Source organism: Serinus canaria, chromosome 14 (assembly GCF_022539315.1).
Source record: "Serinus canaria isolate serCan28SL12 chromosome 14, serCan2020, whole genome shotgun sequence".
NCBI classification, from domain to species: domain Eukaryota; kingdom Metazoa; phylum Chordata; class Aves; order Passeriformes; family Fringillidae; genus Serinus; species Serinus canaria.
In genome coordinates this window covers 2,771,913-2,798,552 of record NC_066328.1, presented here as the reverse complement: position 1 = coordinate 2,798,552, position 26,640 = coordinate 2,771,913, and the positions used below count along the sequence as shown (strand labels likewise).

Genomic DNA, 26,640 nt, shown 5'->3' with positions numbered 1-26,640 from the left:
TGCTTGGATGTTCATCACATCCCTGCACAAGCTTGATTCTGTCCCTTCCAATAAAATATTAAGAACAGGTCTCCTGTGATGTGTTGTCTGGCAGAGGCCAGGACGTGGAGGTGAGCGTGGCTCATGGGTTGCAGCAGTGTACCCTGGATATCCAAAATGCATACACATTCCGGGGTTTGCCCTTCTTTTGTAGCTTCTCAGGTCACTACAGCAGCTTTTGGATGGCTGACGCAGCCTGGCTGCTCTAAAGCAGTGAGACTCTTGTTCAGTTGCAATTAATGCAGCCAAATGTCCTGTATATTTTATAGAAAATGTCCCTAATATTGTCAGCATTTCATGATGGATAAAGATTCATATGAATCATGTCATCATTTAAAAAACCAAACAAAACCACTATGTTATGGTATAAGCTCAGGCTAATATATTGAAATTAATCTAGGCAGATACCTGTTATTATTAGATATGGAACAGAATGTTCTGCAACATTTGCTTTATTTCAGGAAGATGATCCAATTGTCCTGTAAACTGTTGTGCAGACATTGTGTTGCCCATTTTTTTTCTTTTTCATTTTAATGAATATCTTGTGCTTTGAGCTATTAAATGAATGAGGTTTGTGGTCTTATTCTAGGGAAGACATGCATTGTTTTCAGGGAGGACTTGCTTTTATTGTTTGTCCCACTCAGATTTTTGCAGTTTTGATTTTAAATCTGTAACTAGAGGACAAAATCCTTTATTACATTGGGGCGATGAGTGAGCACAGCCTCGCCCTCCATTGGGAAGGAGGAGCTGGGAGGGCTGTTTTGGAGATGCACAGTCAGATGAAATCTTGAGGGACTTGTTCTGCAGTTTCCTTGGAACACAGTGGTTTCATCCTGTTGTCTGAAAGCTTTTCCTAAGAAGGTTAGGGTGGCGATAGGGCAGTACAGCCACAATATTTAGCCTATCTAGTCCTTATTTGCCTCCTAAGGCAAACATTTTATTTCCTGTATTTCAACTTCCTAGATCCTCACTCCCACCTTGCTGTATCCTATGATCTTAATTACTGGTTGCAATTAATGCATCCTCTGTAAATTAGTCCTGCCTGAGAAGTATCATGTCCTTGGTAAATGCAAAGGAGTTAGAAACTGGAAACTCAGTCTGGTAAATCTTGGATTTAGCTTTTGTAACTGTGCTTTAATACTTCACAATAATTGCTGAAGCTTCCCATAAAATAATCTCCATGTAGTCCTAAAATGGAGTTGAGTGCCTTAGAAGAAAAAAGAAGAGCCCTTATCTGTACTTTTAGTTACATTTTTATTTATTTCCCTTCTTCCTCTGGTGTGGGAGGATGAATACGCAGGGAAGAAGATACAGATTTGCAAAGGCAAGGAGTGCTAAAGAGCGTCATTTTTTTCATCAGCTTTTAAAAGCCAGACTGTAATCATAAATTCCCTGATAGCTGGAGCATGCAGAAGTCGTCTTTAAGCCTACAAGTGACAGGCTGCTGTTGCTTTTCAAACTTCAGATTTCATTTTTTTGTAAGACACAACTTTGATCTGGTTCCTTTGTAATGCTCTGCAGAGCGCTGGGGCCGCTGCGCTTGCCGGCTGCAGAGCTGGAAGTGAACTTTCTTGGCAAGAGCCATCTGGAGACCTCAAAGAACAGATTAACTTGTCCAGAATTGATGTGATCTTTGAAGAAGCTGCCCTTGCCTGGAACACATGTGATTAGCCTGACATTGGCAGTGATAAAGTTGAGATGCACAGCGGCGTCTGAGTACCCAGAGTAATTGGGAAGAGTGTTAAGTGGAGCAGCCCCAACAATCTGCAATCAGATTATCAGGTAAATCCCCAATTTTAACCTCTTGAGCCACCTTTGCATCTTTAGCATAGATCAAATCCAGTCAGGAGTGAAGGTTTTCAGCTTTGCATCTTCATAGACTTTTTGTTCTTAGTTCCAAAACGTCCCCATGATAACGGTTTGGGAGAAGCTGTACAATACAACTTCTGTGGTAGTTGTTGGTACCACAGACTGGAAACAGGCTTTTCTGTTCAGGTGGTGGATTAATGTAATCTTGTAAGCTGGACTCTGTGGTGGATGCTGTTGTAATCCCTTGTTTTAAAGGAGACCCTACTGCTGGAACACTCCTGTCAGCACGTGCTGCTTTAATATGCTGAAGGTCTTTGCTTCAGCTCCTGCATCATAAACCAAGATGTGCAGCTTTTCATTTGATTGACTTGTTGTGATATTGAAATGTGGAGCTGCATGAAGGATATGACAGTCACCTGCTTGTTGGTAGATATAAGTTTTGGAAGTAAGTGGCTAGCTGGAGACTCAGCAACCTGTGATTCTAGAAGGACTTTTTGTTTCTTGCGTGGAAGTAAGTAACTTTTTAAATGATTTTTTTTTCCACACTGAGTAAATGGAGCATGTCAAAATAATGAGCTGGAAGGATGTCTCAGCATTGGACTGCATCCTCCCAGTCACAAATGCAAAATGACCAGGGACACCAAATAAGAGTAATGCCTAGTGCTGGTTTCCTAGAAGTAGTCATCTTCAGAAACACAGGACTGCAAAAGCTTGAGCTAATTTTTCAGAAGTTGGTGTGAAAAGCCAGGGTGGGAGCACAGAATGAGTAGTTGGGTCCCATTGAGCTGCAGCCCTGGTCTGTGGTCTTGGGGCACCATCCTTCAGCCCAAACAACACCCACCAGAAGAGGAAAGGAGGAATTGTGTCCTGCTGTAGGGTTGCTCACCACAGGAGGGAGGGCATCTCAGCTCCTCCACCTGCCATCAGCTGTGGTGAGACATCTGGAGTTTCTGCAGAGCCCATTTTGGGGTGTCCTTCTGTGGGATTTGCCAGCATCTCCAGAACTCCTGCAGCTCAGAACTTTCCGTGGTGACTCATGAAGTTCAGGTGGTTATGGCATCTGGAAAATGAGATTTCTCCCATGTTGAAAATGAGCTGCTCACCAAAGCTCTGGTGATCAAAGCTTCAGACTATGGCATGGGAGGAAAACTTCTGCAAGAGCTGTTTAGGGAGAATGCATTGGAGTTTTATGGTTGTCAGCTTCATGAGTTTTTATCTCTTAGATCTGCTAATACTGTGTCTCAAACAGCTGCTTCCTTGGTAGTGCAGGGGTTTGGAGGAGCTTCCCATGCCACCAGGGATTTTGGAGTTTCTGGATCAGGGAGGTGGGGCACCCTTGCAAAATGAGGCCTGCCTGGATTCTATCACAGCTTCAGTTCTTTTGAGGAAAAATTTTCTTCCAGAAAATGTCAGTGCCATAAAAATTTAGTGCTGGAGCTGGAGAAGGTGGTAGCAATGAAAACTTTGGATTGATCATCTTCCCTGTTAAACTGGGAGCTGTTCCAGCCATGCTGGAACTGCTAGCAGGCTTGGGAAGACCATGGCTCTCAGACCTGCCAGTAGAGTGTTGTGCAACTTATTCCCTCCAGTGGAAATTTAAATTCTACAGAAATTAGTTGCCTAGAGGCTTTTCATCTTCAAGGAAGTTTTCTTCTTGCCTTCGTGGTTTTTTTCCCATGCTTGATGAAGAACATGGGTGAAGGAGGTACATAGCTGGTGAGAACCAAAGGGAGTGCCACTTGGATTTGGCTTTGGAGGCGGGATCAGTGAGCTCTTCCTCCCACTGTGGGTGCTGAAGGTGATGCAACTCTTCCCCAGAGCACACCAGCCCTGGGGTTTTTGCATAGAGCAGAGTAGCATGTTTGGCAAATGTTGGGGACTTTGCATCTTTGATTTAAAATTGAAATAGCCATTAGGAGAAGTTGTTTGAGAGAGACTGGGGTTCCCAGGCTGGAAGGAAAAGGATGCCCTTAGGAACTTGAGATGCAGTGAGAACTCCACATAGAGCAAGAGTACTGAAGAGGACCTCTTCTGTCTGCTTGCTTGCATTGAGACTCCAAGATCTGATGGTGCTGAGGTCCCTAGTGCTGGTTGCTTGGTCACAGGAGTGAGAAATCTGGAGATGGATGGGATGCAGCCGAGGCAATATGCAAAATACACCCAGAACAGGTAAAAGGAAGCCTTAAGGAAATTCCTGCTGTTTTTCTACAGCAGTTTAGGCCCTTGTCAGCATTACCAGAATGTGCAGTGATCAGCAGAGGGCTTTATGCAAAGAAAAGGCAGCTGGTCAGGCTGACTTACTCGGGTCTCTGTGATCTCTGTTATAATTGTTCCCTATGTGATTATTTTGAGGGTTGAGCAACTGAGAGCTGCAGAAGAGACATGCAGCTTTATTTCTGCAATGTATTAAATGTTCTGTGTTCATTTCAAAAATGCTCGTTGCTCTTCCTGTCTTAAAAAATGAAATAAAATTCTGGAAGGCTGCAGGAACTTTTGTGAAGTCTAACTTTAAATGCTCACCTTTCCTTTTATCGCCCTTATCAGTGCATAGAGCTCAGTATGTGAGGTTTTTAGCTGACATTTCAAATCGCTCTGAGGGTGCCTGAATACCTTTTAAAGCAGCCTCCCCTCCCAGATCAGAAGTGACCAGTTTTTTTTGTTAGACTCCATGTTCCTTTAATGTTTTCCTCCTAATAGATGTTGAAAGCGTTCTTCAGAGGCACGGCACAAAACATTCAAATAGTGATACGAGCCAGCTGAAGAGAGTTGTCAGGGAGAGAGAACATTAGGAGAAGGATTGAATACAGATGGATTCCTCAAAAGTAATGTAACCTGTTATGATTGCTTTGAAATCCTATACCCTTTCCATCTCCTTACGCTTACCAAAAGTTTACATTTGCATTGATGTATTAGAGGCAGAGCTAAAATGGAAGTAATCCCTGTTGTATACATGCTTAAGTGTGTAATTTTAGCTAAATACAACAGTTGTGACCAAACCTGCATTCTCAGTGAGAAGACCACAGCTGGGGAGTATTGTGGGAGAGCCCAGCCATTCCAACTCCTCCAGAGGTGTCAGGGACCTCCCAGGACCCATCTGCTCACTCTTGGTTCCTTCACCCATCACAGTTGCACACCCAGCAACCTCTTCAGGTGCTCTCTGCTGCTCTGTCTTTGTATCAACAGATACAAAGGAGAAATTGATTGCCCTGTGCATTTTATTCTGTGTATTTGAGTGCTTTCTTAGTGTACTGCTAGAATAATCCATGCCTCTTGCAGAGAGTCCTGGCGAAAGGTCCACTAGAAGTTGGTGCTGTATTTTAATTGGATTGTCCAAAAATCATCCTTGTCTTTGCCCTCAGGGAAGGCCTGAGCTATCCATCATTCCTGCCTCAATTTAAGAGGTTGTCTCAGCCTCCATCACACTGCTGTCATGTTGGATTTGACAGGAGGGTTGCACTGCACAGCTTTCATTTAATGTTCAGAACTGACCGTTCTGCACAGGGAGAGCGGCTGAAGGGGGCTGGTAAGGTTTTCTCTTATTATCCCTTGCTTTTTAGGGTGAACTTGTTCCAATTATTTCCAGTACTTGCCCTAGAAAGCTGTTCAGAAATCTGATGGAATATAGAAATGAGTTTGCTCCAGTGCACATCTGCAGCAACTGACAGAAAGTTTGCATGCTAGAAGGTGTCTGTGGTGATTCACCATCCCAAGGCATCCCTGTGCTCATCCCCAACTGACTCTGTATTGTACCCAAGCATGGAGAAACCTCACAAGGCTCCCTTCTGTCAAACAGCCATGAAAAGCCTCAGCTAGCTCAGTTTTGAATCAGTTTTGCTCTTTGCACCATTCTGCAACTATGCTAAGCTTCATCATCCAAGGAGAAGGAGTTTGTTGTTTTGGTTGGTTTGTGGCACACAGCAGTTTTCTCTTTCTGAGAGTAGGGGACTAATTTGTTTCTAACTGACCCCATAATGGACCTGAAACAATATGATTTTTCCTAGTGACCAGTGAATATCCATGATCCCTTGAATTACAAGGAAAGCAGGTTGTATGCTGAGGACCCAAAGAGCAGGTGAATAGGAGCTGGGTGAGCAATGCATTAGCTGAAGGCTGTCACCCTGTCCAGTTCAGGTTTTAAAATATTTTGGAAATGCTTCCATCCTGGTACACCGTGTGCCATATTTTACATAACAGCATCCAAAAACATCTGCCTTAAATGCCAGTCCCAGTTCCTGCAGTGCCTGTCCTGCATTTATAGTCCTTACAGATATATACAAACTGCCAGCTTTCCCCTTTGCTGGTGTCTTCTCACCTCTGGTCCCTCCATTTGTGTGTTTCTCATGGGTTTCCTTGTCTTGTCTAAATGTAAACTCATTGGGGGAGGGGCTGTTTTCTTGTCCTCTGTAGCATTTTAACCACTACAGTAGAACCAGAATCACTTTTCTTGGCAGAACAGGGAAGCACACATTGCATGATGTGCCCTCCATGGAGATGTTTGCACAGGGTGTTTGCAAATTACTGAGTTACTAAATAAAGGATGATGTGGACTAACTTCTTCATCTGAACTGAAGCAGGACTCTGATTTTCAGAGCTTGGAAAACTCAGGAATTCATCAGCTTCAAGATATCTTAAAAATGCTGCTCTTCATGCAGAGGGGCAAGCAGGGAGAGCAGGGGATTAAGTGCTCTTTGGTTCATGTGAATATTTCAGTTTGTTCCTTCATCTGGCACATTACAAAATAACTTGCAGGAGAACAAGATGCCTGCATGGCCTGTCTGTCCTGCAGGGTGGCAGAGCTGAAGGCACGTTGGCAGCAGTGGCTTTTCTATGCTGGTGGCAGAGTGAGCATGAAGGAATTTGTGCCTGCTTGGTTCACGGGCTGCTTCACCATCAGGTCTCTTCCTGAGCAAGAACTCATTTCCCAGGTTAGCTCCTACAGACAGCCTCCCTTTTGCTGAAGAGAAGGAGGCTGGCCTGCATGTGTACTTGAATAACAAGGCATGGGTTGTGTGCAAAGCTTTCATAGATCCCTGAGTAGACTGTCCCTGGAGCAGCTGGTGTGATTAGGTGGTTCTTCCTGGTGGAATTTGCAAGTGTCCAATGTACCTCAGTGCAACACTGAAGGTTGTTTTTAGGTACTGTGCTATGAGCAGCAGCTGTTTCTTGCTTCACCTCGTTCCCTCTGCAAATGTGTTAGAGGGATGTTAAAGTAAGCGTAGAATGGGTGAGCTCTGTTACACATCTCTCCCTGCTGGAAGAGCAGAATCCTATTTTGACTAAGAAAAATGCTGTATTACTGTCTAGGTATTGCTTTTAGATTCTCATAGAATGACAATGCTAAGCAGCTAGCCTATGGATTCTATAAACCCTATTCCATAAACCCTATATCCTAGCCTATGGATTCCATCGAAACAGGACTTCTTCCATACACTCTCATTCCCTCCCTTATCTCTAACAGTGTCATCTTCATTACTCCATGAATTCCATTTCTCTTCCAGTTATCAGTCAAACTGTTCATGGCTGTGTCAGTGCAACTTAGTGTGAGCACAGCCCATCATTGAGGCTGGGGCTCCAGGCAGAGTCCTTCTGCCTGGTGATGCAGAGCCTGGTCAAGGTTGTGTCCTTCTAACTCGACTGTCATTTTTCTCTCACAGGCATGGCTCGTGGAGAGAGCCTGTTAACCCCTACTATGTCAACACGGGCTATGCTTTGGCACCAGCCACCAGTGCCAACGACAGCGAGCAGCAGAGCATGTCCAGCGACGCCGACACCATGTCCCTGACAGACAGCAGCGTGTAAGTAACTCCTGGGGGACAGCCACCCGTGCCTGCAGCACTGCTGCTCTTGGGCTCTTCTGGGAGAGAGGCTTGGGGTGGGGGGGATGTCTGAATAGGCCATGACCAAGATCATTCTCACTGTCCTTTCAGTTACTTTGTCACTGTGCAGGATGCTCAGCCTTTCCAGTTCTTGTGAACGTTTGCAGCATAAAATATTTTTGAGCAATCTCCAATAAATGGTGTTCTGTCAGAGTTTCTGCAGTGTTTCTTAAGCCAGAATTGCAAGAATTGGTAATGTTGGATGACTTTGTATAACTGATTTGAGATACATTATCTTCTGAATGTTAGACAGAGCCTTCTACTTATCTGGGTGTTTCTCTTGAGATTTTATGCTGCCAAATTCTTGGAATCACAGAATGGGTCAGTTTGGAAGAGACCACAGTGGGTTATCTGGTCCAACCTCCCTGCTCAAGCAGGGTTGTCCTAGAGCAGATTTCACAGAATTGTGTTCAGATGGTTCTGAATTACCTCCTGTGGGGGAGACTCCCACAGCCTCTCTGAACAATCTGTTCCAGTGCTCAGTCACTGCAGAGGGAGGTTCTTCCTCATATTCAGGTGGAACTTCATCAGTTTTTGCCCATTGCCTCTTGTCATGTTGCTGGACACCACAGCGCAGAGCCTGGTCCATCCTCTGAAACCTCCCAGCAGATGATGGCCATTGATGAGCTCCCTTCTCAGCCATCTCTTCTTGAGGCTAAACAGGCTCAGTTCCCTCAGCCTGTCCTCATAAGAAATGCTCCAGTCCCTTTGTTGCCCTCCTCTGGACTCACTCCAGGAGTTCTGTGACTCTCTTGTCCTGAGGAGCTCAGAGCTGGACACAGCACAGCAGATGGAGTAACAGCTCAGTCTGTGATTGCTCTGCAGTAGGATTGGTGACTGACCAGTTCCAGTTTGTCTGGTGACCACTGCACTTTAGCACAACTTGTGCTGTTAAGCCCCAGCCAAATATGTTTTCCCTTTCTGTCCCTCATGACAGCACCCTGTATGTCACCCACGAGATGCCTTCCTTAAAGATGGTCTGCAAAGAAAGAAAAAAGGGGTTATGAGATTTTGTTGTGACTGCATCTCTGTGATACAAAAAAAAAAGGATTTGGGGAAAAATATTCACTGTTTGGTCTGGTTTTTAGTAGTGCAAATGCAAAGTGTCTTTCTGTAGAATAGAAACCCTTTGATTCTTCAGGCAAGAAATGACAAGTTTACAGAATTAGGAGAAAATTTTATTAATGGCAGTGCTGTAAACACAGAGTCCTCCAAGAGGCTCGTTTAGTGTCACTGTGAGTGTCAGCAGCTGTCAGACCTTGTTGAAGAAACTTTCCAGCCTGTGCCATGGATGCTGTTAATGGATGCTGCCACAGTTCCCCACCTGCCCAGAGTTCATACAGTGACCAGGGAGTTTCTGTGTCTGTGGTGCTTGCCCTGCCTGAGCCAGTAGCTTGCTCTTCTCTGGCTCCACAGTGTCCTGGGGCCATGTAGGAGCAGCTGTGAGTTCATTCTGCACCCTGACACCAGCTCCTCAAACATTATGCAGGAGGCAGACCTTGGCCAAAGGGGCCTGGGAGGAGGAGGATGCCCTCAGGACAGAACCCTGTAGAGGACCACTAATTAAAGGCTCCATTTGATACAAATCCAGCTGCTCTGCCACATCCTTCTGCAATTCTTCATATTCATCAATTTATATGGAGGAGTGCTCTGAAGCTAGCAGGAGTCGTGTAACTTCTTGTTATCAGGAGAGACAGATGTAAGAACTCTTCAAAATTAATTAGCTTTTAGCACTTCCTCTCTCACTGATCCAGCAGGCTCATGGGGCTGCACTGATGGTTATACCTGTGATAAGTTGTGATCATTTATGCCAGAGTTCTTCACCCTCCTAATTTTTATTTCACTAGCCACAGTTTGGTTTTTTCACAGGCAGAATAATTTCTTACTGGCCATCCTATGCTTCTTTTTCCTTTAGGCATTTTATTCCTCCTATGCCCACCATAGGCTGCTTTTAGGACTTTAATTACCACCAATACGTGCACTGCCTTCTGCTAATAACTAACCCAATCCTAGTGGTTCATTTTAAGTAAGTTTTGAACTTCATATGGGTGAACCATTCTTTCTATGCCTTTCAAACTGGATCCATGCAGAATCCAAAACTGGGATTCTGGATGTACAGCCTTGACCTTTGGCTTACACAGATTCTGGCTGTTTTCAGCACTTGTTCTTCATTACATGATTTAAAACTCCAGCACCAGATTTTACTCGGATTTTACATGGCACTGCTGAACCTATCTTCCTCCTGAGTTTCAAAGAAATTTTTGCAGAATTGCTCAAGGCAGCAAAAATGGAGAACAACCAGATGAAGTTAAAGAAGGGACTCCTGCTGCTTGACAAGACTTACATGTCTCAGTGCTTTGAATTTAGGCCCTCTCTGAGGAAAATGGCAATAAAAGCCTCGTTTGCTGATGAGCGAGGTTCTTCCCTCTGTGTGCTGTTTACACACAGCAGTCACGCTCAATAATGAAGAAATCTGGCTTCTGCTCCAAGGCAGCACATGAATGAGGTGTGATTCAAGGCACAAACCTCCATCAGACCCTCCATCAGAGGAAAATCTGTCTGGACAATTGGGATGCAAACACTGGCTAACTGAGGAATGCTAATAAACCAGGAAAGCAAAGCATGATCTTCAGTGCTGGCCAGCTCAGGCCAGTGGAGAAAGCAGGCAGAGAGCATTTGCTACACCAGTTCCCTTCCAAGCTTTGATGTTGGATTGATCCCAGCAGCTGTGGGGTTTGGAAGTGGCTGCATGCAAAGCCTCTAGCAAAGACCTGAGTGATGCTCTGCCTGTCTCAGCTCCCGAGCTGGGGTGATTTTTTTGGGAGTGGCCAGCTCACCAAACAGATTGTAAAGCTGTGATGTTACAAGCACACTTACCTAAGAAGCCAGCTTTCAACAGGATGTCTTTCCAAGCACTGTTAAATATTATTGTGATGGGTTGAATTTATATAACGAGTATGTTATCAGTCCCTGTTGTTTGAATAATTTGCTTTTTGAGTGGCTTAAAAAACATTGCTCTTAAATGCCTGCGCTCCACTGATTATTTTTCAGTCTTCCTGTGTCATAGGAATTCCTCTGCCCTTGTAGGCAAAACAGCTCTGCTCCTCTCTGCTGAAACCTGTTTTTATAATCAGCAGGGCAGCTGTGTTGTTGTAGCTGGTTTGTGTGAGGCAAGGTCTGGGGAGGGCGCAGTGAGAGGCTCTGGCAGGCACTGGCCCGGCAGTGCCGCGGCCACAGGTGGGGTCCAGTCACTCACCACCGATGTTCCCTGCAGGGTCAGTGCTAAGTCAGGGATTTGGGGCTCTGCCTGCCCCGTGGGCTGCTCAGAGCCTGGCCCAGACTTGGAGCAGCATTTCCTGCACAGTCCTAAACTGCTCTTGCTGTCTCAGATTACCCTTCTTGAGGATAGCATCTTCCCAAGTGGAGGAGGTGAGTCTGTGGATGGGAGGGGCTGTCACAACAGTGATGCTTGAGGAAAGTTAAGGCAACTGTAGGTAGGAAGGCAGCAGCTGAAACCATTAAATCTCCACGTGATGTTCCAATTCAGATGCAGAAACGCATTAAGTCCATATCTATCTTGATTTCTTCAAGAACTTACATGGTAAACAGGAGATAATGTCTCCTCTTTAGCCCAGTGTTGTTCTCCAGCTGAACAATACTCCTTCCTCTTGGTCTTATCAGGTGTCCTGGCTTATCTGAGTTGGGAGACAGCTTTGCCTTCCCCCAGGCACTTGGGAAGCCCTTTGTGCCTGTGGGCTTGGCCAGAGGGATGCTCCTTCTTCCCCAATTCCTGTCAAACCTGCTCCAGAGTAGGGATGGCCAATCCCCCAATAAAGGGGTTTAGGACAGTGGTTATTCCTTCAATGCAGATTAAATGCTATTCCCTGGGTGACTGGCCTTTAACCAAAATGCCTGGTGATTTTCCTATCACGCTTCTTTATGTGAGAAAAGTCTCTTGTGACAGAGGTGCTTTGATAAGAGTAATTGGTAGAAAATACCAGTTTGGCTGTGTATTTGTTTCCTGTCTTTCCTAAGGCTAGTGATCCAGAATTACCCCAAGTTTTCCTATATTTAAACAAGTTTAGCAGCTTTTTAATTTAAAAGATCCCAAAAGATGATTTCCAATGTGTTAAACATAATGATTGGGTTTGCAGCCTGTCTAGAGGAGCAAAGACACCTCTTGTCGGAAGAGTCCAATGTGCAGAGCTACAGCCAAACCACTGCTCAGCAGAGGCTCTTGCAGGTCAGATTGGAGAGGGGAGGAAGCCTCCACATTTCCCCAACAGTAAACTCATTGCATTATCATTAAATAAGCAACAGAAATGCACTTCTTCCCTCGTTGCATTTCAGCGCTGAGCTTTCTGCTGCTAAAGAAAATCACGTGATGAAACAAGGAAAAACAGTTTGGGAAAGTTTTATTTTAAAAGTAGATGTGCTGTAAAAAAAAAGTTTAATTTTTTTTTCATATATATATATATATATTATATATATATATATATATATTATTTCTCTATCTATTGAAAATATCTCAAAGCAAGCTACCTGACAAAAGGAAAACAAAAGTATGGTATTGGTTTTCCTTGCTTTCCCCCCATCTATTGAATAAGGTTTTGTTGGGATAAAATTAAAGTGCTTATCTTTGAATTTGCTTCCTCTGGTTGAGTTGGCACAGTACATTGAATGAAGGAATGTTCCAAGTTCAGAGGTGGCATTGGGGAATCTAGTTAAAATGACATCAAAGGCAGCACAGCGGGGCTGAACATGTGTTTGAAGCCGGATAGATTAGAGGCCATTATCAGCCTTTCGCTACTGTGCTGGGAACAAAAGTCGCTCTTTCCGCTGGGACTGCTGCTGGGGAGAATTAAAAAAAAAAGAGAGAGAGAGAGAAAGAAAGAAAAATTGCACTTTCTAACATAATGCCGCGTTCCCTGCAAATGGCCGTGTGGCTTCAGTGTGTGAGTTGTGTCCTGGCACCCGGGTTTTGTGCACTGGTTAAGCTGAAATGTTGACTATTGATGCCGACAAGCAATGGCTAAAATAATCGCCCAGGATTTTTATTTTTCCCTCTGAAAACTTGCAGTTGTTTTGTTACCATCCAGTCTAGAAAAGGCTGCGTCACAATGCGGTGAAACTCTTTAAGCGTTGTGGTTCTCATCATTAAAGAAAATTAAGCCACCTAATGAACACTGTCATGATGCCTGTACAGCAAGGTGGGAAAGTTGTCCTGTTCCCAAGCCGTGTCACTGCAGGCACAGCAGAGATGATGCTCCCAACACACTCTTCCTCCTCCTCCTGCATTACCTGCAGCCACTCACCAGAGCTGTAATTAGCCTGGCTCATTTTCTGTTCCCTCGTTTGTCTTCCTGCTAAAAAGCACTTGTCATTAGTCATGGGGTTTGTTTTATTTTATTTTAATGGTGTTTCATTTTGAATGCCTGCGTTATTGCATGAAATTAGGTTCTTCTGATGTAGGTTGGTGGCGATTCTGCCTGCACCTGCATTTCCAGGGAGCCAGCATGATGGGAATGGGAATGAGAGCTGGTGGTGGCCATCCTCACACAGACCAGTGCTTGAAACTCAGGAGGTTTGCAGGCAAAACACCACAGTGAATTGTGTTTCTCTTGCCAAATGGCACCTTGACTTTAAAAATCTGTGGGTGAAAATAGTTTATGTTCTAGGGAAGCAGCTGGGGAGGGGGATAGGTGTTAAGGACATTTGGCCTGTGCAACCATCTCATGTTGTGAGGTATGTCAGGGCTGGCTCATTTTCACAGCTCAGAGGGGTGCAGGGTTGGTAGAAGATGTGTCTGGGAATTATGTGGTAGCTGGGACAAACCAAATCCCTCCATTTGTTTCTACCCCACCTCTGTGGCATTGCATGGCCCTCCCAAGCAGTTACCTCTACTGAGTCAGGGAAATGTGTAAAATGAAAAAGCTCAACATTGCCAAGCTCCAGACTGGCATTTGTTTTTGAATTCTTTGATTTTCCCCAAACAACACAAGGTCACCAGGAGGTGGATTTGTGTCCTGTCATAGCTGAGCTCCACTCACTCCTCTTCCCCTGGTCCCTGGGTGTGAGCAGGGTGGTGGCAATGGTGAGAACAAAAATGCATTTCCTTTCTTTGCCTGAAGTCACACTTAGGCAGTGATGCTTTGCCATTTGGGGTGCATAGCAAAGCCTGGTGCCTCTGACCCACTGACCCCTGTGTACCAAGGATTGTGGCCACCACTGTCTCCTTCCCCTGCAGAGAGCTCTGTCACCACCTCTTTCAGCACAGGCACAAGGCCAAGCAGAGCTGGTTCTCTTGGATGTGACTGCCTATGACATCCCTTCCTAACCTCATCCAGCATCCTCTGGGGAGGGGGCTGATTCTTCCCTCTAGCAACTCCAGTATCAAGCCCATAATTTCAGACTGAGCTAGAGATTGCCTTGGGAGCAGTGGAGCCTATACCTCCTTTGATAAGCCATTTGAGCAGTTGTCTTACAAAATATATACCTTGTTCCCTGACTGAGCTCCCCTTGGAGTAGATGCTCACTAAGCTCCCACTCCTCCTTCTCCCCCCTCTCTTAGCCTGCCCTGTGGTTTAATGTGTACGTTACAGACTCTTTATAGAAAGCAACCAACTATAAAAGGTACCAGGATGCAGTCCAAGTCCTTCTCCCTGCCCTCTGCCTTGAGCAGCAGTGGCAGGAGCCCTGCCTCACTCTGCTCCTGGTGGATGCTGTGTAAGTCCTCCTGGCCCCCCATGCCAGAGCTTTTTTGGTTTGGGGACCTGTGTGAGCATCATTCCCTGCATGGGTCCCTCTACTCTGGACATGCAAATGTGAAGGGGTTTCCTAGGGGCCACTCTGTGTCAGCAAGGCTTGAATGAGCAGAACAAGTCAGAGAAGGGCACTAAAGCAGGGTGTGTTGTTGTTTTATTCCTTCAGAGATGGGATCCCACCGTACAGACTCCGAAAGCAGCATCGCAGAGAGATGCAAGAAAGTGCCAAAGCAAATGGACGTGTGCCACTACCTCACATTCCTGTAAGTAGCACTATCTCCTTCCCAGGGGTAAATATGCAAAATATGTGAGATCTGTAGCAGACAGTTGCTCTGCTTGTGCTTGAGTTTAATCTCCCTTAGTGCTGTATTCACTTGGGGGTGCTTCAAGATGACATACCTTGTCCTAAGAGAAGGTTTGGAGCCTTCTGCCAAACTCACCATTCCGGGCTGCCCAAAACACAGAATTTTTCTTAACCATTCAGTCAGTAGCTGTCTCCTGGGTGAGAATGGAAGCACTGGCTGGCATTTATCTGCAAGAAGTTCCATGCCCTCGGGAGAGCTGCAGGTGTTTGTGGAAGGTGTAGGAGGCTGTTGGACATGGAGGCTGAGGTAGCTCTCAGACAAGGTCAGTTGGGGAGAAGTGCAACAGTCCCCAGCAGTATTTCTGCACTGAGCAGCCAAAGGAGCTGTAACCTGTTCCCAAGGACTCAGCAAAGCTCACCTGGGGACACAAGGCAGGATTAAAAAAAGGTGCAGGAATAAGTATTTCATTTATCTGACACTGTCTCTTTGGTTGCTCCAGGTAAGCAAACAGCCTTTGGAAGATGAGCACAACTGCTAGGGCTCTGCATCACCATCTGCAGCTCTGCTTATTATTGTTTTCTTTTTCTGAGAAGTTACAGGTGACATTTAATATCTAGTAGGGAATAAAGGTGCTTCTTTCCCCTTTGGACAGCTGGACTCCAGCACAAATCAAATAGGGAGAGAAAAAGCCTCCATCTCTTTTCCAGAAGTGTCTTCAAACTTGACGCAGCTGTTCCCATCCTGCCTGCTCAAAGCAGCACAATACCAGCAGAAATACACCCTTGTTTTAATCTGATTTAAAAGAAAAAAAATCCACACCAAAACCACCACTCTTTGTTTTGCCTTTTAAATTAGATTATTTTCCTTAGATTTAAGAGGGTCTCCTGTGCTTTGATCACTGGGTTGACAATAAAAGCCCTGGCTGCAGACGCTCATAGCCATCCTAGCTCAGTCACCTCTCTTTTCACACAGTTGCTTTCACAGTGTGGTTGCTGTTGAAAAGGCTGGCTGGGTGCCTTTTTATTTCACTTGATGCCGTTTTTACTGTAAGCATGGCTTTGTTAGAGTTGAAGTTTGAAAGCTTGGCCTTTATTTTTTGTTGTTATTGTTGTTGCTGTTCCCCAACAGTGGGAACTACTGACTGAATATTCTCCGACTTCAAAGCTTGTCAGTGGCTTTACCTTTTGGATAAAAATAATAGTGGCTTTCTGTTGATGGTGTGCACTGGCAATGCCTCGATGAACTGCAGGTTATAAACTCAGAGTATGGAGCATTAAATATGTATAGTGAGCTCTACTTTAACGAACTTCCATCTGCCAAACATTTCTTTTGTTGAACTGAATAAGTGTCATTCCAGCAGCAGCTCCTTGCAGGCTAATTAGTTTTACTTAGCATTAAATTTTATCGACCCTTTTGGAAACCAGCTTTAAAAACGGGGTAAAAAACAAGGTTTCAATTGCCCACCTGCTGCTTATAAATTTTTATATTATCCTCCTTACCTACACAGTCTTTTAGAATTACATATTCCTCCTAAACTACACACAGACGCTTCACAAGGATTCTTTTGTGAAACATCCACTGTTCCCATTAGGTTCTGCACTCTAATTTTAAGTCCCAGGGGAAAAGGCATCTTGACACATATTTATATGGGAGCTGAGGACTGAGAAGTTGGGTTAGTTCTAGTCTTTCTCCAGGGAATAAAAGTTTAGTTCAGACACTCTGGCACCTCCTGCCAGCCAATTACTGACACAGAATTGGCATCGACTTCAGAGAGGCACTGTTCTGCCCTCTTATCAATCAGCCAAGAAAGGAGAAGGTAATTAGACAATGTGTTTTGACAACACCAGTGTGAAATGTTATAAAGTTACTCTTTAAAATTCAGCTCTAACTGCACACTCTTTGAATTAAACAGCACAAATTAGCAAGGAGCCATGCAAATGTTTCTTCAAGTGTTGCTTTCTGAAGCCATCCCACGGCCCGTGGCTGGGCCATCCCACGGCCCGTAGCTGAATCAGGCTGGACCTGGGGTTAGCTGCTTCCAAACGTGTGGCAGTGATGAAATCACAACCTTTGAGTGAAGGTCTTTATGGACTCCTATCTGCAGCATAGCCAGAGTCCACGGTGATAGTGCCTTCAGAATGCACAGCATGTTTTCCTACTGATAACAGGGAACCTCCTACTTCCGAAAGTCATTTCAGAAGTCCTTTACAGACCTTCCCGTTCCCTGACAAATGAGTTATGGGGCTATTATGCAAAATTCTGAAAGGACTTACATTGCTTTTAATAGCAGCACTTGTAGTTAAGTCCAGAAGCTATAAAGTGCAGTGATTATATGTTCAGAGGAGGCTGCCCGCTGGTCCCAGCAGCCGTGCTCCCTCCAAGTAGTGACAGTGTGTGCTAGCTATGTGGAACACCCTCTTCAGCAGCAGGATGTGTGTGGATGGCCCTGATCTGCATCTTCCACACTTAGCAGCTCACATCTTCCACACTTAGCCAGTCACCAATGCTCTAAGTTTGGAAAAGTTGTGTTCTGTGAAGTGGCATTCTGCCCAGGAATGCAGTGGGGGAGGCTCTCCAGCAAGCAGGGAGACCTCTGGTTTGTGCCTCTGGCAGGAACACATTACACAGAGAGTGAGTGTTGCTTTCATGTGGTTTTCCATCTCTCTCTTGGATTTGAGCAGAATCCTGGAGCACCAAGGAAGGAAAGCGCAAGCAAGTTCCCAAAGAAAAAGAGAAAGCCCAGAGCAGGCAGAGCTGTACCTGGCTCTGGCAGTCATCGCTTCCCAGGAGAGGATGGGAGATCCTCCTTTTCCACAGCAAATTCAGCAAAAGCCAACCTCAGGCATAAAGACCTGGTGTTTAGTTGGTTTATTAACTGCATAAAGAATCCATTTTGTGATGTTTTTGCTGTAGCTTGGTCATGGGGTGGGAGCTCTGCTGTCCTGCTGCACAGTCAAGGGTGCTGCAGGGTGGCTTCTGCAGTGTTCCTGAGTGGAACAGAAGGTTGTGAGTGACCATTGTGCTGTCCTGAACAAGTGAGGAGTGCACAGGAGGAGCCTGGTCTCATGCTGCCTGGATCACTGCAGCTCAATGAGCTTTCTGCTCCTGGGAGTTGGGAATCTGCTCAGAATTCCCATCAGCTGTTTTATGCCATTTTCCTCAAACACCTTGCTGCAGCAGGACTCCTTGCTAATCCCTGAATGCTGCTAAACTGGATGCTGAAATCCAGCTATCTGTGAGCTCTGCCATCAGTGTTTCTGGTATGGAAACACCATTTATCTGTTAAAAATTTATGTCACAGGGGAATGCATTAATCTAAGAAACATGGAGGTTCAGAAGTTCTTTTCTCTTGGCTTCTCTAGCCTGTCATCTTCCTTTCATTTCCGAGACTGACTTGTGATCTAACAACAGCCCCTCAGGCATCATGGAGGCATCAAACCTCTTGTAGAAGAGGAAATTTACCAGCACAGAATTCTTTGGCCCAGTCACATCTGTCAGAAACAGTTCAGCCCAAACCACAGATCCCTGGAGCTGCTTAAGGAACCTCTACCCAGTGTAATGTTGAAAAGCTTCCTGTTTCATCTCAGAGCAGTTGAGGCTGATGCTTCCCAAGGGGAATCTGCAAACTGCAGTGAGATTCTTCCCTTTCAGCCTTTTCACATTTCAGATGCCAGTGTGTTCTGATGTGCAGCATGGTCCTTAAACCTCTGCTTCTCGAGGAAGGTGAAATCCATCAAAACCCAAGAGCTGCATCTGCCTAATGGAGCAAAATCCATGGAATTCCCACTCCATCAGCTCCAAGAAAAGAAGGGGAAAACATGAGGGCAGCTGCCTAGTGGAGCTGCTGGAGAGCTTGTGTTTCTCACATGTTCTTAAGAGGCTGCTTCTTCACAAAGGTATCAGAGCTTCAGACACTTCATTTGTCAAGGACAATGTTCTAGTGATAGGTACCCCAAGAAATCCTTCTTCAGAGCTGTCACAAGGAAAGATTGCTTCATCTAGACCAGGTCAAGCAATTTCTATTTTTCCCAATCCACCTGGCTTTCAGCCTCCTGTCTGTTGTCCTCTGCAGCTTCCCCAACTCCACGTGGTTTGGTTCTGGACAGACCTATCTAACAAGTGCCATTGAATAAAAGTAGATAGGTAATTAAATAAAACAATAGACTAAACATTACTTTCAAATTAAGCACTTCCTTTCTGAGTCATTGAAATAGAGTGTCCAGAGACCTTATTCTGGTCCAGGCTGAAGGGCTGGATCCTCAAAAACCAGCCAGCTCTTGGACAGTGCTGCACCCTTTACTTGGAGCAAAGGCATTTGGAGCTCTTCTGATTTCAGAACAATAAGCAGCTTACTTACAAGTCCCTTGGCAGGACTCTCTATGCCCATGGGAAGCTGGGGGCAGGCTCAAAATCCTGAGGCCCTGAAGGATCCTGTTCTGGGTACAGGCTCAGCCTGGCTAGTCTTTGATGGAGCATATTTCCCCTGTCTCCCTTCTGAAGTCAGGCCCACCATTTGATAAAGGCTTCAAACACTTTGTTGTCTTAAGTCTTTTGAACCAGGTCAGTGCAATCCATGTTTGCTGTCTAGGGAGGCAGGGAGCCCTCAGCAGTTATCTGTATTGTTTCAGCACGAGGAATTTGCATTCATTATTCTGCTATACTGTTAGTTTTGGGGAAGTCTGTGGAGCTCATCCTTTGAGCTAGGAATAAAGTCAGACCCATGGTGATGTTCAGAGCATCATCCTGCTCACCAGCTCTCTGAGTTACCCTTACAGGTACCCAGCAGGACAGCACAGGGTGTGTGCAGCTGGTATCCATGGGGTGAAGTGAGGTTTATTTCAGTTGCACTGATCCTGGATGCTCAGGGAGACCCTTGCAGGGGGGGCTGCATCTTGCATCCTCAAACAGGCTGCTGAGGCCCTATGCAAGCTGTTGTGCTGAGTGGGCAGCTCCAAGGACAGGACAGTGGGTTTTGCAGCTGCAACAGAGAGAAGAAAACAAGTTCATCCTAAAGATTCTTGGGTTCAGTTTTTGTAATTTCTGTAGTTGAGCTTCAGTCACCTCCAGACTTTGAGAGACTGTGGATAAACATGCTGAGGTATTAGTTGTAAAAGACCCAGAATCACCTTATTTTGAGTTCCCTGGGTACAGCGTTGTTGGGCCTGCAGGGAACCACCTCATGCTGACAGGATTGGGACACTCAGGTCAGCAAACTTCAGCCCTTGCACCCACTGCTGCTACAGGTTCAGGAGAGACTTTGGTTTGGGGTGCTGCCCTGCATCAAAGGCTAGGGAGACAAAGGGTAATTCTTTCCCAGTTGTGCTTGTCTATGGTAGCTGCACCAGGGAGACCCAAGACTGTAAGTGCTGAGCTCTGAGCTGCCTCTTCTTAGGCTCATTAAGTGTCTAACGGAGCAGGGCTCGGTGGTGCCATCCATAAACAGCCACAGGGAGAGCTGGCATCTGAGGTGGCAGGAGGGAGGGAACATGTCACCCAGCAGGTTGGGACTTGTCAGGCAAGGGAGAGAATTCCCTCCTTGGGAATTGCTGCCGTGGCCTCACGAGGAAGGGTGGTGCTGGTGGTCACGGGATTGGGGTTTCTGAAGGAAACAGGATCCCTTAGCCAGAAGTGCTTCCCAGGGCTATGCAGGGGAGCAGGGAGACATCCTGAGAAGCTCCTCAGGGAGTAACAGAGCAGGAACCGGCTCTGCCACATCTTTCCCTATGCTGGAGCACATCTGGAGCCTCTTTCTGCACTACACAAAGGTGAAACGTGCTACTTTGGCCCCTCTGGCAGTATTTCAAGACTGAGCATCATTTTTGTTGATTTTTTTTTTCAGTTTAGTTTTTTGTGATACAAGCCTTTGGTTTGCAGAGCTGGAGGTTCTTGTGGCACTAAAGAAGTCATCAGGGTGGTGACATCTCCTCCCTCATGTTGTGCCCTCTCCAATGGCTTCAAGGATGAAGGGAATGGTTGGGGCTGTTCCCAGCTCCGATGGGTCAGTGGGATTGAGATTTGCTGGCAGGCTCAGGAAGACCCATCCCTCCTGGCAAACAAAACAAGCAGTGCTTTAACTGGGACCTCTGCAGCCCAACTGGGGTGTCATGAAAAAGTCTTCAGCTCCTCGGTGCCATCAGTGGGTTCTTGCTTTTCTTCCCTGCCTTCCAGCTGGCAGAGACAGAAAAGGCAGTGATTTGCATACTTTTGTCAGGTTTTGAGGCAAAGCAGCATTTTAGTGTTCTGCTTTGATCTTCTGGCTGGCCTGGGATAAATTCGGGTGGTCTCTCATCCTCCTTTAAAGTTTTCAAGCTCGGTGTCTGCTCCTGATGCTACATTTGTTCTTTTGCTATGAATTATCTCTCATCTTCACATTTAATTTTGTCTCTGGTCCTATAGAGTGTATATTTCTCCCATGTTAGTATTGAAATATTTGAATGCAGAGTTTTATGCTGTTGAATTTCCAACAATTTTTCCTCCAAACTAAATTTTTATCTCTGCTGTGTCGTTTAACTTTTTCTACTATTTAAAAAAAATTATGCAGAAAGGATAAAAATGAGGGGGAGAATGCAATAGCTGATAGCTTCATACTTCACTACACAGACTTCTTATCCCAGAACCCAGGAATTTAGGGACAAAGTAACTCAGCATAAGGAATCAAGAATGTCCTTGAACTGCCATAAATATTCATTTATTCACCCAGAGCAGGCAAAAAAATGGCACCTCTGTGCTTGTAAGAGTACTGTATTGATAAAGCAAGCAGGGAATCATTGCATAGCTCTGAAAAGCTGAGATGCAATCCTGTAGGATCCTCCAGCAGGAGAGGATGCTCTGTGGGAATTGGGACCTTGGGCTGTGGGCTGGATTTGCAGAGATTGGCTGGCACACACTGATCCTCCTGTAACAAGCTGAGTAAGTGTGCACCAGAGTCTACCCTTCTACCAAACTGAAACCATAACTGCTATGAACAGGAGGTTTGAGAGGTTGAAAGGTCTGTACATCCTTTTGCCACCCTTTGAGACCAGGATATTCCTGTTGACCATGTGTCCACTGGGAGAGAAGCAAGCACTTCTATCCCTGAGTGGAATTTGGTGCCAAAAAGAGCTTTTGGAATTGCAGCTCCAGAAAACCTTTCCCTTAGATAGGGTGGTGTGTGGAGCTGGTGCCAGCTGAGGAACTCGTGGAGGTGGTGGCTCAGCTTCCAAGCCCTCAGGTGCTGAGCTGCACCTGAGTGTCTGCCAGGCTGTTCTCCCCCAGCTCCCAGCGGAGCGACCGGCATTTTCAGTTCTCAGAGGCTCCCCAGAAACGTGGGATTTCCCATTGATCCTGTGCTCTGCTCTCCCTGCAGCGGACCTACCGAATGCCAAAGGATATCCACGTGGAACCAGAGAAGTTTGCTGCAGAGCTGATCAACCGTTTGGAGGAAGTACAGAAGGAACGTGAAGCAGAGGAGAAGTTAGAGGAGCGCCTTAAACGCGTTCGAGCGGTCAGTGATCTTCTTACCTCCTCTGCCAGCCTGGCACTCTGCTTACCCTGTACCACAGGGAGCTTTCAGCTGCTGGGCAAGCAACTGGGGTGGCCAGATCCCTGCTCCACTGCTGTGGGCATCAGTGGCACAGGGCTCCTGGAGGCTCCTGTGGCCCCTGCAGCTTCCACGATGCTGTTCCCCCATCCATGGAGGGCTCTGTGAGCTCCAGTGCTCCCTCCCTGTGTAAAATACCAGCTCAGTTGGCTGGTATTGCTCAGTTGTGCTCATATCTGCCATCACTCAGGGGCTGTGGATGCTCTCTATCACTTTCTTTGGTACCGTGGCTCTCCTGAGTTTGTGAGCGATCCCTGGGGACTGTGTAAGAGGGGTTCACCTTCCCACAGGAGGTTTTGTGTGATCCCTGTTCCCCCACAAACAGTAACCAGATGACAGATGATGTTATGCTTGGGGGTGTTTGTGTCTGCTATCAGGCCATTTCTACCACAACCAAAAGGGTTCTGCCCATCAGTGCCTAGCACACCCTAGAAATTTTGGAAGTGGTCAGGTGTGGCATTGAAAAACTCTCCTGGGCAGAATAAACACACTGACTCCACTGGGATACCTAAACCAGTGGCACTGAGTGCTGAGCCCTGCTGCTGCTGGGGCCCCAGAGCCTGAGGATTTGTTAGATGAACCACGGGAAATGTGCAAGGCCTTTAACTCCACAACAAGCTCCAAGAGGGAGAGAGTGAGGTCCTGGTCATCTGGAATTCCCTGTGTGAGACCCCTGTTCAGCAGTGTTCACACCAGAGCTTTTCTTCTGAGACACTGCATCTCATGGATGTGGTGGGGATAGAGGAGAGATCCCAGAGGACACCATGGTGTTACTGAGCATCACTAGTTCAGCGTAACCTGCTCTGTAACCTGCAGCCCTCCCTTAAAGCAGAGGTGTTGGTGCCTGGCTCAGCTGGCTCTGTGCTTTCAGGGAGTTTGAGCTTCTGGAGCTCCAGGAAAGAACCTTCAGCCCCGTTAGAGTATTTTAAAATGCTCATCTGGTAGCCCTTTGAACAGGAAAAAGCTGTAGGTTGTACTGTTGGCCTTAAACTGCATCTGCATTTCAAATGCAGAGAACAGAGGAAGGCAGAAGGATCTGTAAGGTCTCATCCATCTGCAGGTGTTTTCCAGCAAACTCCCTACACCTCTGCAGCCAGCCAGAAAGGCCAGCCAGGTGCTATTTGGGGATTTGATTCCTGTTCTTCTGGAATTGCACTGTTCTCCTGTCTGGTGGTTATTGCTTTCTAGACAAAGGCAGTGTAATCAGCAGCATTTACTGCTAACACAGTCCTAGAATACACTTCCCCCTCCTCCCCCTCCTCCTCCTCCTCCCATGGCTCCGTTGCAGCCCCCACCTGCACTAAATTACATTATCCCAGCCCTCTGCCTTCTTGAAGAAGCTGCCAGTAGCAATACCATAAAATCAGCAAATACCTATGTGCCAGAGAATATATTTAAGTCTGTTTAAACACATTTTTGTGTGACTTAATCTATTTTTAAACCCAGGACTCCCACTAATGCTATATATTAAACCTCTTTGCTGTCTCCAGAATGTATTTCATTGACTGGCTGGCATCTGGCATTAGCCATTCAGGAAAAACTCAGAGTAAGCAATTGTAGCTTTTTTAGGTCAGCACTCAAGGTGCAGGAGCTGCTGGTATCAGCAAGAGGGAGAACTGGAATCCTGATAGATCACAGGGCTTTTTTTCTGTGACCTGAACACCAGGGCTGCAGGGTAACCTCTTCCCAGGTCTGCATGGCTCACTGCACAGCAGCACAGAGAAGACCAGGAGCATTAGTCACACTGGGCAGTTACCAGCCCAACAGAGAAGCTGGAAATATTTTTCAAAAGCCAGGGGAAAAGAATTTTTCTCCCCTCTAACGAGCAGCCTGCAGGTTCCCTTTCAAAGCCTCATCATGCAGTAACATTGAGGAGGCATCTGATTTGAAGCCAGATGCCTTTTACTGAAAAGACTGTCAGGTTTTTGCTTTACAAAAAGGCAAATGCTGAATTCACTAATTATTCTGAGAAACGTGGCAGAGGATTAGAGGATGTGCATGTTCCCATATTAGTTTTTGAGACTCTTCAGCCTCCCTCGTGTCCATGAATGGAATCTGCTGTCACAGAGATCAGTGTTGGATCATACAGATCACTCTCAACTGAACAAATGGAAAATAAGCCAGGGAGAAGCAAAGCCACCAGTGAGATTCTCAGTATTTGAACATGAAACATGGACTAGAGATCATTTGCATGATGATGGAAGAGGCTCTGGTGCTTAGCAGAGCTGTTTTCCCTTTCCAGCAGCAGCAGCCTGATAGGTGGGACCGGGGGGAGGCAGAGGAGGAGGTTTCAGCGAGGTGTCGCTGCCTGTGCCTCATCAGGGCAGCTCTCAGCTCCTCGTTCAGAGGGAAGGGCCCCCCCCAGCTCTGCTGGGGAGTAAAAATAGCTCAGCACTCAGCGAAGTTGGAGCTGCAGCTCTGCCTGCGGCTGCCTGCGGGAGCTGCTGGAGGAGCTCTGTGACAATAGCGTGTCAACAAAGCACCATCTAGTGGCGATGGCAGCGGGGCTCCCTGCCCGCCCCGAGTGCCACCTGCCTGCCCAGATCGCTGCCCAGCTGTGCCAGGGTCACTGCCAGGCTGTGCCAGCACCACTGCCCGGCTGTGCCAGGGTCACTGCCTGTCTGTGCCAGGGTCACTGCCAGGCTGTGCCAGCACCACTGCCCAGCTGTGCCAGGGTCACTGCCTGTCTGTGCCAGGGTCACTGCCAGGCTGTGCCAGCACCACTGCCCAGCTGTGCCAGGGTCACTGCCAGGCTGTGCCAGCACCACTGCCCAGCTGTGCCAGGGTCACTGCCTGTCTGTGCCAGGGTCACTGCCAGGCTGTGCCAGCACCACTGCCCGGCTGTGCCAGGGTCACTGCCAGGCTGTGCCAGCACCACTGCCCGGCTGTGCCAGGGTCACTGCCAGGCTGTGCCAGCACCACTGCCCAGCTGTGCCAGCCAACATCACTGCCAGGCTGTGCCAGGGTCACTGCCAGGCTGTGCCAGCACCACTGCCCGGCTGTACCAGGGTCACTGCCCAGCTGTGCCTGCACCACTGCCAGGCTGTACCAGCCAACATCACTGCCCAGCTGTGCCAGCCAGCATCACTGCCAGGCTGTGCCAGCACCACTGCCAGGCTGTGCCAGCACCACTGCCCGGCTGTGCCAGGGTCACTGCCAGGCTGTGCCAACACCACTGCCCAGCTGTACCAGGGTCACTGCCCAGCTGTGCCTGCACCACTGCCAGGCTGTGCCAGCATCACTGCCCAGCTGTACCAGGGTCACTGCCCAGCTGTGCCTGCACCACTGCCAGGCTGTGCCAGCCAGCATCACTGCCCAGCTGTGCCAGCCAGCACCACTGCCAGGCTGTGCCAGGGTCACTGCCAGGCTGTGCCAACACCACTGCCCGGCTGTGCCAGGGTCACTGCCCAGCTGTGCCAGGGTCACTGCCCAGCTGTGCCAACTCCACTGCCAGGCTGTGCCCAACTCCCTGCCAAGCTCTTCCCAGATTCTTGCCAGGCCTTGCCCACCTCACTGCCAAGCTTTGCCCATTGCCAGGTCTTGCCCAGCTCGCTGTCAAGCTATGCCCAGATCTGCACCAGGCTCATTTCCAGGCCTTGCCCAGCTCCCCACCAGGCCATGCCCAGCTCACCAAAGGGTCCCAGAACACAGCTCCAGAGCCCACACCATGTATGTTGTTTTTTTCACTGCACACTGAGCACACTGAAAAGATTCAGCAGAATTGGTTCCTACAACCTTGACTCAAACTGTTGCCCTGCTCGAGGAAAGACAGCAGGTTGGGATAAGCACCCCAATTCCTTCATTCACTGCTGTTGTGTCACTGTTGGGGTGTTACTGCTTGATGTGAGGTTGAGGCCAGTGCTGGGGGTGGTAAGGCAGGTCCCTATAGACCCACCCCAGGAGCAACTGCTCCTGCCTGTGGTCCTGCTTGGGGTCCAGATCTGCTCAGTGACACAGATGAGCTAAACTAACATGAAGTGAGAGAGCCTTTTCTCCCCTTAGCCCATCCTGATCTCAGTCTTGAGGGAGAAATCCACATTACCTGAAGCTGGTTAGCAAGTGGTGGGTGATGGCATCTGACAGGCAAAGCTGATGGGAGTCAGTGTTTTCCAGTAGATGCATTTATCTGGCAGAGCAGAGATACCCTGTGCTGCAACTGAAATGGAGTTCAAGGCAGCCAGAGGATTTCTCAAATCCCAGGCACCCATTTGGGTGGACCAGCCTAGGTTCTCACTCTTCATGCCACCCTCAGGTGTGACAGCACTGCC

The 26,640-nt window shown here is 47.1% G+C and overlaps 1 protein-coding gene across 3 annotated transcripts in view; it reads left to right on the top strand.

The window, feature by feature from the left end:
* Positions 1–26,640, top strand: part of AXIN1 (axin 1) — a 78,689-nt gene that overhangs the window by 38,665 nt on the left and 13,384 nt on the right. For all 3 annotated transcript variants that reach the window (XM_050979953.1, XM_050979954.1, XM_030229795.2), the window contains 3 exons: positions 7,503–7,643; positions 14,655–14,751; positions 22,139–22,276. In XM_050979953.1, the coding sequence (XP_050835910.1) occupies positions 7,503–7,643; positions 14,655–14,751; positions 22,139–22,276 (376 nt within the window). The remainder of the gene's footprint in view (positions 1–7,502; positions 7,644–14,654; positions 14,752–22,138; positions 22,277–26,640) is intronic.